We start from the raw sequence: 13,968 nt of genomic DNA on the forward strand, positions 1-13,968 counted from the left end.
TATTTAATCAATATTAGAGTTAATTTTACCGACCACACAACACGTTTTTATTTACTGTCACACTACATGTTTCGACCTCAAGAGGTCATCCTCAGGTGTACGAACACAGTTGCACAATCACACGCAATCACATTCAAAATAAGTGGAAAAACGAATGTGATTGCGTGTGATTGTGCAACTGTGTTCGTACACCTGAGGATGACCTCTTGAGGTCGAAACATGTAGTGTGACAGTAAATAAAAACGTGTTGTGTGGTCGGTAAAAATTAGCTCTAATATTGATGGCTCTATGTTATTTCCACTTAAATTCGTTCTGTCCTTATGTGATTATTGCCAAGAGCAGCGCTAGGATTCATAATAACTACATTATGAAACCTTGCACGGAAAATTAAACCACTAAAGTGTGTCGGTTCTTAGTTCCAGTATATATAAATTTTAGCAGATCCTGACTTATAGAGGTTTTTCATTGGTAAGGAATTTTGTTAAAATAATATGGTACAGATATGACTTTAAGAATACAGTGTTGTATGTATTTGATGGTAGCAGTGATAGGTCCTTTTGAACAACTGTTTGTACTCCTTACAGCGTATGGATGCCCAGTGACTAAATGGAGGATCCCTTGCTGAACTTACGCAGTAGACATTCAAAGTAAAATTGGGGAATCATTCCCTTTTTAACGGTAACATAAAAACAGTTCGGCGAAAACATCCATACCTTCGTGACTGTTATAAAGAATGACCGTCAGGCTTTGAACAAAGAACACAATTACAATGAATTGTGATGTAACATTTTTATGTTAATGTTTGCTGATCGCAACTTCTTCTAAGGAACTCTGCAGACAAAATATCAAAAGGATTGTGTTAATTATAGGAAGCCGTACATAAAAATATGCACTCATAAATACCTATTGGTCCGCAAAACGGGAATCATAGATTGAACTTCAAGGTCATGCTTTCTGACACTGTTCGTGTGTGTGTAAAAGTGCGTCGATTAAACGAAATTCTATTTTATCGTATTGATATTTCCTAACCGTTTCCATCCAATAATTGTGAAGCCGCAGTGAAGAGATTATCAAACTGTGAGTTACCCATAACACAGCTCAGTGTGCTACATATAAGTACACACACTCTTATATTTGTAATCGAGAAATTTACTCAGATGGAATCTATTCAAATATAAATGGTATAGATTATTTGGATGAGTGCTGTGTTTAAACCGTAAATGCAAGTGAACGTTTCGTTTAAATATTTAATAAAGCTTCTGCAAACAAATTTTCATATTGCTCAACCCTACAGGCGTCATACAATTATCGTATGGGACGTCTGGCAGAAGAGCGTGCAAAAGATTCGGAGAATATAGGAGTTACGCGAGAAAGGCATGTGTCGTCAGTATCGCACGGTTATTTATGATCTTATTTATGATAAAGATAATGAAAGTGAAACAACTGTCATTAATACACGTGACATTATGATGACAATGCTGCTGAAATCCGAGGAGTTCAGGATCAAGATGGCGCTTTTCGGGATGGTGTGGCTATTGCGCGTGCGCGCCGAAATGCGTCGTTGCGCCAAGTGTCGACGAGAGGAAATGCAACAAAAACAGCAGCAGCAGCAGCAACAACAACAACAACAACAACAACAACAACAACTCCAACAACAAAGGCAGGAAAGTCTGCAGTCCAGTGATGACCACATATCGACCTCTTCTGCAGCCACGTTTTATACTCTGGATACCCCTGGTCCTGGTGGCACCTACTGTGAGGTTCACGGCTATGTCCCGCCCAAGGAAGGTGAGTCGCTCTTATCCCGCTATCCTACTTTCGGAATATGTATGGAGTGCATAAAAATAGACTAGAGGCGCGTGACATGCGTAATTCACAACGCTCCGACTTTTCGCATTGACCACTGTGCCTTGACGAATTACTGTTGCAGTGAACAGTTTTGGTATGTACTTCTCCGGCCTCGCGAACACGCTGTCACGTGTCACTGATGTTTTGTTTACATTCACTCCAGAGATATTCCGCGTATAGTTTCTTGTCTCGTCCACAAGGGACGCACCAAGCAGTTGAAGGTACAGTAAGATAGTGACTTGAGGCCGCGCCATAGCTCAAGCGGTTAGTCGCTAGCTTCCCACAGCGGCGGCCTGGGTTCGATTCCGGGTCTGGTCAAGTGGGATTTGTGGTGGACAAAGTGGCGCTGGAGCAGGGTTTCTCCGAGTACTTCGGATTCCCTGCCAATCTTCATTCTACCAATTGCTCCATAATCACCCTCACCTATCATCTGGGGCTGGTACAATAGGTCAGAAGTGGCCGCAGTACAAGGGACTTAGTCCCACCTCACTAGCAATAAAAAGAAAAGATGACTACATGTTCAATTTTTCACTCTGTGAATAGTAGTTTTAAACTACTAATATTTTTTGTTGTCATTTCAAGGCATGCTATTTTGAACTATTCAGAGCGTATATAAATATATGTTACAACTTTCTGTGGTAGATAGAAGGGTTCAGTTTGATCACATTTATTAAATACAACCATGTCTGGAAACGCTTGCTTTTGGCACTAAAGGTCACAGAAGTTTCTGATAGGATGCATAAGTTGTAGGGGATGTTATCGTTGTTTTACATCATAAAAGTTGCACAAAATGGCTGCCGCCGACTTCATTATATATTCTGCGCCACCTGGCCATATCATGCTGAACTCTTTGAAAGATTCCCGTCATTTCCCGAATGGTTCCAGCTGCTACTGCAATTCTTGCCACAATACCATGTTTCGTCTCCACTGGAGTCTCGTACACCAGGCTTTGCATGTATGCCCAGAGAAAGAAATCCAGTGGAGTCAAGCCAGGAGAGCGAGGGACCAGGTTATTTGGCCTCCACGTCCAATCCGTTGCCAAAGTTTTCATCCAAATACTCACGGACAGCATTAGTGCAGTGCGCCAGGGCGCCATCAAGCTGGAACCGCATTTCACGACAGACTTCCAAAGGCACCACTTCCAGCAGCTCGGGTAAGGTCTCTTGGAGAAATGTAAGGTAAATGTCACCAGTAAGCCACAGAGGTAAGAGTTAAGGTCGTCCTCCTTCACATTCCAGAGGCCCTAACGCGAAAACAAAGCGTTTCCAGACATGGGTGTATTAACAAAATATGATAACATTGAACCCATCTCTCTACCACAGAGCGTTGTGACGTATATTTATTTACACTTTGTATATTGTCTTCGTTAAAATTTGTCTGACTTCCATTCTCCTGCATGGGATTGTTTCTTTAGGGTTTAGGCGTTCTCTTCACTCACCTTTATCGGCGATCCTTTGCAAGTCCTCCCAGATGTCATGCGACTGTGGTTTTAACTGCGAGGTTTCAATTTCCATCGGGAGTTTTGGTTTCTTTGTCTTCATCTGCGTCTTCAGAATAGATTTAGCATATACAAAATCTCCTATCCTCCGATTACGGTAGGTTTTCTTTCCGGGATTAAGGCGGCCGAAACCAGAAGCTGATCACTAGTGTGCATATAGCGCTGAAGCCTAGAATGGAGTTTACCTCCATGCCCCAAATAAGTCTTTGTGGCATGTTTAGGGACAAGGGCAATTTTGTTCTCCAACAAACATTCTAGGTAATAAATTGACAGTGTGATGCTTTACCTCCTGTTACAATTCAGGGAAAGTAAGTATATGCTGATGACACTCCTGAGGCATGCAACACCATTCTGGTCTACAGAGAATATACGCAGTGTCACTGCACTGTAAAGCGTGCATATGAAAGTGAAACAAATTTTGAAGGCTATGTCTTCTCCTGAAATTTAATTCAACGGCAATCTTGATTTCAAACTACTAAAGCCCTGTTACGCCTCTTTCTGTCACAGAAAGAAATTGCCTTGGCTTATTCTAAGCACGTTTTATTTGATTGTTACTGTGTTCCTATACATCCGCTTTACACGTCACAACAAGGAAAATAAAAACTGCGCCATGAACTGTTAGAACGGACACAATAACCATTAACCGAATGGAACTGCACAGCAGTAACGCGTCTAACACATTTCGAAGTTGGCAGTTCATTTCATGGCCAGATCAGGTTAGTCTTCCTGACAATTTTCGTGTTTGTCATCACTTCTGAATGGGCTAGTGAGCGTTGCAAGCGGATGGGTAGCGATCCTGTTTCGTATTCGGGAGGTCTAGCTTTCAAATATCTCCCGAAGACGGGCTATTCTGACTGAAGGTTTTGTGGTTTTCCTCTGTCCCTTCAGATGAAATACCTATAGTTGTGCCACGACCTCTTCATTCGATATCGTTTTGAATTTATAACTCACTACTGATCCTCTCGCGCAACATTATATAATCTTATCAGTTGGAAGAACTCTTAAATAAACGATTAATAAACATCTGTAATCATACTGTAATGGACCCCGCTTCCAAGTTAATCCGTTGATGCTTCTTAGAAATCTCTTGCGGCCATTACCTGGCAATGACCGTTGTTTATAAAGTCATTACTTAGCAACGGGTCTGTATGCTACAGTATCATTATTTATCCATGTGTCTGTAGCCCACCTCCCCCAGAACTCGTAAACAGAGGCTACCATCGTGGAACGGAGTTGTTTGTTTGTTACGATGAAATTTCTCGTGTTACATTAAGAATTATTCAGGAATATTTTCCACGAATTAACATGAATAATTTATGTATATGTATGTATAATCTGTAAAGCGCATTAGACAGTAAATAAGAATATTTATCTCACTTTATATACTGGATGAGAGTATGTGTAACGGGGTAAGGGGACATGTTGAATGAGGAATTCTGCGTTTTGTGAAAGTGAGACAGGAAACAAGTTCCAGTATAGAAGAGCCCTAGGCGATTTGTCACGTTTGCACCGAGACACATGAAAGTGATCTCCAGTAACAGTAGATTCTGCGCACAATCTTCAGGCAGCGGTGACACAGAACTACATACAACTGTGAAGACATTGGTTTGTTTAAACATCATTATTGAATCGTCGACATACCCCCATAGGGTTTATTAACTTCGTTAACTTATGGAGTAAATTAAAGAAATTTGAGTTGGCATTAAATATCCTTTTGCTGCCAAAGTGGATCTAGTAGTAGTTGTTGCACATGTATGAATGTATAAGTGGTGGGCCTTCTCGGCCCTTGCACCGCGACCTACAGTGGTCTATTGTGCCTCTTGCACATGTATGGTACTGTCTTCAATAATAGGATGTTCTGAAATGAAAATAAATCAGTTTAATAATTCCAATGTATGATATATTTCCTTAGCATCGCAAACTTCCCCCACTTTCCGCCCCTGCTATTTGGATGCAACCAAGCGTAGCGTAATGCTTCATTGTAGACACGCAGTTTACATATACCTCGAAACAAAACAGTCGAAAATCATACCCCCCTCCGGAGAGTTAGTCGTTGCAGACTTTACTCGAGGCGAAAGCAGAACAATGAAAATCCATTTGAAATGGTAGAAGCTCGTCGTACCCAGCGCATGTCGTCGCAGAACTTCCGTATGGGGACAGAATATTTCCCAATGGAGGTGCTAATTGAGAACACGGCACGCAGTTGTCTCGAATGCCTTTCGATCCAAACTTTGTGCCCAGAGGAGTTGTTTCGTTTGGCGTATGCTGGAACAAGGTAAAATTTCAAGAAAACAAATGGCTGTTGGCAGCGACTTGCAATAATAATGTGTAAGATATTTTTGAAGAAGAAATAATCATGTAGGACGGAGTGGATTCAAGCAGGATTTGCAGAATATTCTTGACTGGAGCCTCCGCTTCGCCTGCTAACATTGCAGACATGAAATCCCATGTTGGAAATTCAAAATACAGTTTTCAAGAGGCTCTTCTAAATAAGCATTATCCATAAAAATTATGACAGATTGAGACAGAGAGATTATTGTTGGTATATCGATCTACTGGCAGAATTAGAACTTTTTTATTGTGAAAAATAATTGTAAATAGAAAAAAATGCCTAGGAATTGGCCAGCCGACCTGAGAGAGGGATAACGAGGACTTATCTCTGGATAAACCCTCTACACGTCACGAAGAATAATACAGCAAATTAGCTTATAGAACAAATGTAATTCTGATTGCTAATATTTTGTAAATAAAAAAGACGGATATGCCCATCCGGCTTTCTGTAGCACATTCTTAGAAACATCTTATTCTGTTTTCCCGCGAATCTTAACATATATCTTACCGTAAATCTGAGAGTATACTCTTATTATTTTATACTTTTACTTATTTTTCATTTCTTACATATCTATTTTAAATATAGGAATATTGTTCGTGGAGCAACAGTGCCTTGCAGAAATCTGTTTAGGCTTGGTTTCAGACTGATATGGCCTGCTCTCATACGGTTTATTTGCACGACGGTTCATTTTTATCTCGCGGAACCACGGATAAGTACCTGCGACCAGTACATTGCTGCGATCTGTCGGCGCACGGCATTACCAAAATCTCACATAACGTCATTAGTTAGCCATTAGAATGAACCAAGCAAAAGGTGGGAGGAGAGAGAGACTAGAGAAAGGAAATGCGAAAGAAAGATGGGAACACATAATAAGAAATCAATGTGAAAAAGGAGATGACAACGAATATAATAATAGAGGAAATAAAAATTAATAAATGAGAGCTAGAGAGAGAGAGAGAAGGGGGCTGAAAGAGAAAGAGGCAGAGAGAGGTAACTTCCTTTCTCCACAAAGGGAATATCTGGCTCTGCATACAACTGCAACAAATTCAGATCCTATCAGAGGTTAACCTTGTAGGTCTGATAGATAAACAGACTCCGTCTGCTGTACCGACGAGTTTTCACTAGCTCCCCATGTACATGACCAAAGTCACAAACTGGAGATCTGGAGTAAGGTTCAAGCGATGAAACAGGTACAATGATTATAACAGAGTGGCTATACTGCGTCTGAAGCATAACCGATGGGAAGCAAACTCGCCATATCCAAGATGTTGTTGAACAGAAAGAAATTTCCTTCCTTAAAGTTGCCTATGCACGGTATGACGTCGCATCAAAGGTATTTCCATGTAGCTGTCCGTACTTCATTTGTCAGCATATCAGTGGGCTGGGAAAAAAATTCTTAACGAACGGTTTCACTGCATATTTTTCCATGTGAAATTGTAACTGTAAGTAATTCAAGATAAAGGAGCTGAGGGGACAATCAAATATAATGGATAAAAAATGTAAAAGAAAGTAAAGCTGTTCCTGTAACAGGCCGTGAAGGCCCATAGGAGTGCTAGAGGTCGAGGCTCCCACATTATCTAGACAATCGGCACGCAGAAGGCGGTGAGGCTGTCAGCCTTACGCGCCGGGCCCCCATTAACCCCAAGAATATTCCTGGTACTCATTTATGTTACAGGCTGAGTCGACCCCAGGCCATAATGCAGTTGGAAGGATTATGTAATTTGAAAAAATGAATCCACCTCATCGGGACTCGAACCCGCTACCTTCCGGCTTGTAGCGTAGTGCCTCAACCAGCTACCTTACCGCATGCTTCCAAACACAAGGGAAAGCAAAAAAAAAATACTATTATCATCTCTGTATAGAAATATATTTTACTCCACCAATTTGATACTGACTTTTTCAAAAAAATACTGCTCTACATATAAGCAAAAGAACCAATATGATGAACTAGAATATTAACCCCAGATAAGTACTGATACAGACAATTTTTTTTAAATCCATTAGTAGTGTCAGATGGGCAGACAAAAAACATACTCGATCTGTCTTACCTATATGCGTCTTTTTCATACACTTAGGCACAAGAGACGCTTGACATACAAGAAAGTTTCGACCTTCCTAATTTTTCACCAATATAAATACAGACCCATCTCCTTTGGATGATACTGCACCAAGGATAAAAGTCCCTGACGTATGGTTGACATACACGTAGGTCGGGTCGCAGGCTCAACACTTGCTGTCCTGCCTGGCTGCACATAATTCTCCTGAATCTCTCTGCCTCTCACATACCCTTCATTTCGCAGAATCCGCTGGAGGAACTAGTAAATTCCTCCGACTTGTATGAAAGCTGAAAGTTCATTACCGTGTTCACGAGCTGTCCATTGCTTCTTGTTCGAAGTCACATGAGTCCAGCCCTCAACTTCACGCCCTCTTTCTTCAGTCCATATTAATACTACCCTTCTCTTCCCTTCCAAGATGATTCCTGGTACTTATTTCTGTTAGAGGCTGAGTAAACCCCAGGACCATATTGAGGCTGGAAGCTCAATTTAAAAATTAAATGACCTCATCGGGAATCGAACCTGCTACTTCCCGGCTTGTCGCATAGTGCCTCAGCCATCTGCGCTATTGCGTGCCCCCGTATACGCTTAGGTCTCCAAAATTGTCAGTTTTCCGATAAAATTTTTGAAAACATGTCTCAGTTTCATGGCCCACCTTTCGAGTGCCACATAAACACTACTGTGATAATAATATGATTCAAATTCTAATGCCTTTGTGTGATTGTCTTGTTTCAGGTAAGTACATGCGACGTAGGAACCCGACGCCAGGTTATGCTATGTCGCGACCAGTTCCGCCTAATTCTCTTCATGACATAATCAGGTATGCCTCATAACAACAGTGTTTTATTGGCTCATGCTCTTTGCTCGAAGTGCACTAAATGGATGTAGAATGGGATATTATGTTTTCTCTGCTGATGTGTAATGGTTTCGATGGAATTTTATATACAATATTTGCTCTACATGATGCTCGGCGATTATTGTTTTGATCCTTATAGGTCAAATGTAATAATACTGCACAGAAGTTAATACATAAGTTTTATCAGACTTATCCGTTTAACCGTTGCCTAGAAACGGTTCTGGTATATTTGCCTAACCCGCTGTCGTCGCAAAGTAACAGCTGTACGCGCTACAATATTTTACGAAAAAAGACAATATTGTCACGTGTATTAGTGATTAGAGACGGGGTTTGAATTGGTGAATATATTTATTGACCACTTATGGGTCGTGACTACAAATACTTATTGCATTATTTCTGATTTCCATATTAGAAATCACTCCGAACTAAGTCTTCTCAATCTACTTTCACTAGTCTTTACAAGGTATCAGCTCTTCACAATGGCTACTCCTCTGCAGTGTTATCTTTACAAGGTATCAGCTCTTCACAATGGCTACTCCTCTGCAGTGTTATCTTTACAAGGTATCAGCTCTTCACAATGGCTACTCCTCTGCAGTGTTATCTTTACAAGGTATCAGCTCTTCACAATGGCTACTCCTCTGCAGTGTTATCACTAGACGTTTCCTGGTAACAGATCTTAGCGATGGAGTCTCTTCAGCTTCCTTTGCCCGCTGGTTAACACTTCACAACTAAACACTCAGCTCTTAAGTGCTTGTAGCGTAAATTGTCTTCAACGTAACTCCTCGGCACGGACCCCACGGAAAACGCCGTTTTTCTGTTGTCAAGAGTACGTATTTATTGGCCCGTTACCTAGCAATGGATGTATGAAAACCACATAGAAACCTCTCTTGCGACCTGATTCTATTGTTGCATGCGCGTATTTCGGACGTTGCCTAGAAATATGTCTACATGTTACAATATTTTATATCTGTATGCAGGTTAATATTCTGATTTGACCTTATTAAGTATAGGAACGATAGAATTTAGAGATATGCAGTTCAGAATCTTTGTTATAGATACGTTTCTTCAAGAACAGAATTTATCAGTTTATGTAGTGTTGGAACCAGATCACTCTCTGGTTTCAAGTCTGATGAAAGCTTCTTAGGCAGGGAGAATATAAAACCGAGGGGTTCGACATTGATGAAAACCATGCACATTTGCCCGAGGCGTGGAAAATTCCGAGATAAGTTGAACTAGAAGTCACAGCTGGCAAGTTTCTAATTTGAAGTTTCGTTAAAATTGTGTTTCTATGCTGTGAAAGCGATCTTTGGCCGTCCTGTTTAGCACCTGTGGTATTCAACTTTGCAAAGAATTTAAGAAGTTTGTTCTCTTGGGGAATTTGGCTAACGGGAAGTTAGCTGAAGTTCAGAAGGTACGAGGTTTGGTGGTTTTATATCCAGCCTGAGCTTGGCGGTGAAACTTTTCACGTTAATTCATTGGCGTTGTAAATGGAATAAGTAACTGGTTTTATTTTGTTACTGATGTATGGAACCGCCTTAATATAGGAGACACCATAATATATAAACTTAGAATATGTCAACTCACTTGAAAAGGGGAAACTTCGAACATATTTCACACTGAGGACTGAATTCTTATGCGTACAGTAAATTGAATCCGGCAGGAGCAAAGTTTTTCTCTTTTCCACAGCGTCCAGACTATCAGTTGGACCCACCCGGCCACCCAACCAGTCGTTACCCGAGACGATTTCCCCAGCGATAAAGCGGCAGAGGCGTGAAGCTGACCACTCAGCTCCATGTAGTACCGAGTTCAAGAATGGTGGAGCTGTACCTCCATTTTACCTTTTACAGTCAGTTTAAATATAGACTGAATGGGGTTTGCACAGATCTTTCGTCTGCTCATGTTTGTTGCTTGGCTTCCGTTTGGCTGTGTCCCGACTGCACGGCGTTACAACTGGGAAGACGACGCTCTTCATATTCTTGTATTTTTTATTGCTAGTGGGGTAGGACTAAGTCCCTTGTACTGCGGCCACTTCTGACCTATTGTACCAGCCCCAGATGATAGGTGAGGGTGATTGTGGAGCAATTGGTGGAATGGAGATTGGCAGGGGAACCGAAGTACTCGGAAAAACTTGCCCAAGCACCACTTTTTCCACCACAAATCCCACCTGACCAGACCCGGGATCGAACCCGGGCCGCCGCGGTGGGAAGCCAGCGACTAACCGCTTGAGCTATGGCGCAGCCCACATATTCTTGTAACTTCGGACCAAAAAATCGCTCTGTATTTTCCAGTATTTTCTGAGTATATGTTAGCGAACATTTGCTTCAATAATTTTGTTAATATTGTAGGCTGTAGACCCGTTGCTAAGTAATCAGTCTGTAAACAACGCCTGTTGTTAGACAACAAATTCCTAACACGCACAAATGGACTAACTTGGAAGATGTGTTTTTTACGCGGTCCGTGCGACAACTGCGTGAAGCGACATTAGAAGTGTTGGAAGCGGTGTTTTCTATGCAGTCTGTACCGAGGTGTTATAAGCAGACTGTCAGTGGTGTTAGTGCAGTGCAGTTCAGGGAAATGAGGATTTGGTTGGTGAGTTAGAGAACTGCAGTTCAGGCGTTGTGAGCTGTTGCTGTTTGATGCTGTTAGCTGAGGTACGGGGATAGTTCGGGGACACAGAGTAAGGGAAAGTCCGCCGTTGAAAACCGTTACCAGGCAATGACTGGTGAAGACACAGCAGACTGCGAAGACTTTTTACGTGTTGAAATGAGCTGCAGAGTATATTAATTAGCCATAACGCTACAATTACTCGTATCTGCGATCTGTAAGTGGTCAATGAATCCATTTACTAATCCAAACCCCGTCCATAGTCACTCACACACGTGGAAATATATTAAACCGAAGGCAATTCTCGTTGCTTCTACCCTTTGGTTATTGCTGAGCTGACATCTGAGAAGTTCGTTTTCACATATCTGTCATTGATTTCTTTTGTTTGCAGCACAATTTCGTCTCCAATAGATCAATATAAAGAATAATTACTTCAGTGGAGTTGTCGTCCCGGGTTCAGTTCCCGTCGCTACCCGATTTTCTGAGAAGTAGTGGGTCTGGAATGGGGTCCACTCAACCTCATGAGCATAATTTAGGAGCTATTTCAAGGAAATAGCGGCTTTGGTCTAGAAAACTGATATTAACGGCCGTGGGGATTCGTTGCGCTGACCACGCGACACCCTCTACCCGCTGAAGTTGGCGCTAACTTCGCCAACAAATGGCGGACGCTCGGTCGGTATAGTTCGCTTGCGGACTACATACCACGCAGTTCGTTTTGTTTGTTTTTGTGTCTCAGACAGTGTGACCACCAAACACAATCAGGTACTACATCGGTGTTTGCATTGTCCATGGCTTGGTACACTGCTGGATTTTACAATTATGATTCATGGAAACTTTATGCATAACTAATTAAAAGTGAAGATTGAAATGTATGTTTTAATATATTAAAATTGAATGGCTTTGTTACCCTTCGCTGTTTCTTTCTATCCGTCGTGTTGTTTTGTAATTTCTCTTATCCTGCTGCGATGTCTAGTGTGTTGGCAGTGTTGGGCCTTAGTTCTGTTAACAATTAGGTATAGTACGAATATGTTTATACTATAAAAAGCACAGAATAAAATCTGCTGTGACCAGCCGAGTTGTCTTTTGTGCGAGGCGACGTGCATCTGGCATACGGCAGGCGTCTGTTATTCAGGTCGCCACTGATTGGATAAGCGTAATTAAATTGCATGTGGTGGTGGCCGTTATAGAACAGCCTCCAGCTACCCGGAGTGGCGCGCGGTAGGTGGCGTTACCCACAGAGCGGTAGCTAATGGTCAGCTTGTCTGTCTGCCAGATTCGAATCCCTTTCTGGCAAGCCTCACGGGTGTTCATAATGTTTGTGTAGCTGAAACTAATTTACGAAGCCGGACTTCACACAATTCGAAATTCGAAGAGTGTAACCCTAAAGCGAAAGGTTAAAAATTACATCAGAGTCGAAATTTGAACAAAACTAAAGCCTCTTGGTTACGTTATATATAGCACAAGTGCTTTCTTTACAAAATATCTGTCCGAATGACTTAATGGTAACTCGTCGTAATTTTCCCCCATGAATTACGTAGTTGAATCTTGGCCAAGGGGCCGAGGTATCGATACCGGGTTTTCGTGAATTTCTCTGGACGAATAATTCACTCTTTCGGAAGTCGTTTTTGGGAAGCTAATAGTCGCTCAGCTATTTACTGCGCTCCCCATATTTTATATTACTCGAAAATTCATTACATTGGTCACAGTAGCTCGCCACATGTCCCTACCCTGAGCCAGATACTTCCACTCTGTGTCCTCAAACCGCATGTCTCAAGGTCCATTTTAATATTATCATTCCTTTCGCACCTATGTCTCCCAAGAGAGAGCTCACATTGAAGTTTTCTTACTGAAATGTTTTATGCATTTCCCATCTTTCCCATCCTTGATATGTGCTCAATCCATCTCATGTCCCCGATTTTCTTCTTCTGTCTTGGCCACTGCCTGTTGGAAATTAAATAATTCGGAGATTTGGATGTTATAGAGAGTCAGTAAGACTCATGGACGGGGGATCAGCCCTACCCAAAGGCCGCTGCCCACAAAGGACAACACATAATAAAAGCAGACTTCCATAACGTGAGTTATATTCGAACCCACGATCCCTACTGTTTGAGCCGGCGAAGCCACTTCGTGGCTTAGACCGTACGACCACTGTGATCGACCGCCCCCCCCACATCTTATTATCCTAGTTATCGTTTTGGAATATTACATATTATGCAGCTTTCTCTATCCTTCCTGGGTCCAGATAATATCCCCATCTTTTCATCTATCCTCATACCAAATATAAATGCATATTTCTTACATTAAACAATACCGCCTACCTCCTTTCTGTTTCTTCTATAGTTACCATTCATACTCGTTCTGTTCGTCGCTACTTAAGCTGTGCATTCAAGGCACCTTCTCAAAATAACGCAAGAAGCAGTCAAATAGATTTAGAATAATCGAATCATATCTGGAACAAAATAAAGAAAACGACTAAAATAACGCTTTGGCCTCGCCATAGCTCAAGCGGCTAGTCGCTGGCTTCCCACCGCGGCGGCCCGGGTTCCATCCCGGGTCTCACCAAGTGGGATTTGTGGTGGACAAAGTGGCGATGGGGCGGGTTTTCTCCGAAAACTTCGGTTCCCCCTGCCAATCTTCATTCCACCAAATTCTCCATCATCATAATCATCCCGGGCAGGTACAATAGGCCAATCAGTGACCGCCGTGCCGAGTGGGCCCAGCTGGACTCCACCCCTCACTAGCGAATTTAAAAAAAAATAACGCTTTCACCACGATA

General features: G+C 41.9%; 1 protein-coding gene across 1 annotated transcript in view; it reads left to right on the plus strand.

The window, feature by feature from the left end:
- Positions 1-605: 605 nt before the first annotated feature.
- Positions 606-13,968, plus strand: part of LOC111864055 (disks large 1 tumor suppressor protein) — a gene marked incomplete in the record, with an annotated part of 824,637 nt that continues 811,274 nt past the window's right edge. Inside the window, 1 exon segment of the mRNA XM_033751308.1 lies at positions 606-1,788. Coding sequence (XP_033607199.1) covers positions 1,377-1,788 — 412 coding nt within the window.

Source organism: Cryptotermes secundus, unplaced genomic scaffold (assembly GCF_002891405.2).
Source record: "Cryptotermes secundus unplaced genomic scaffold, Csec_1.0 scaffold655, whole genome shotgun sequence".
Classification (NCBI taxonomy): domain Eukaryota; kingdom Metazoa; phylum Arthropoda; class Insecta; order Blattodea; family Kalotermitidae; genus Cryptotermes; species Cryptotermes secundus.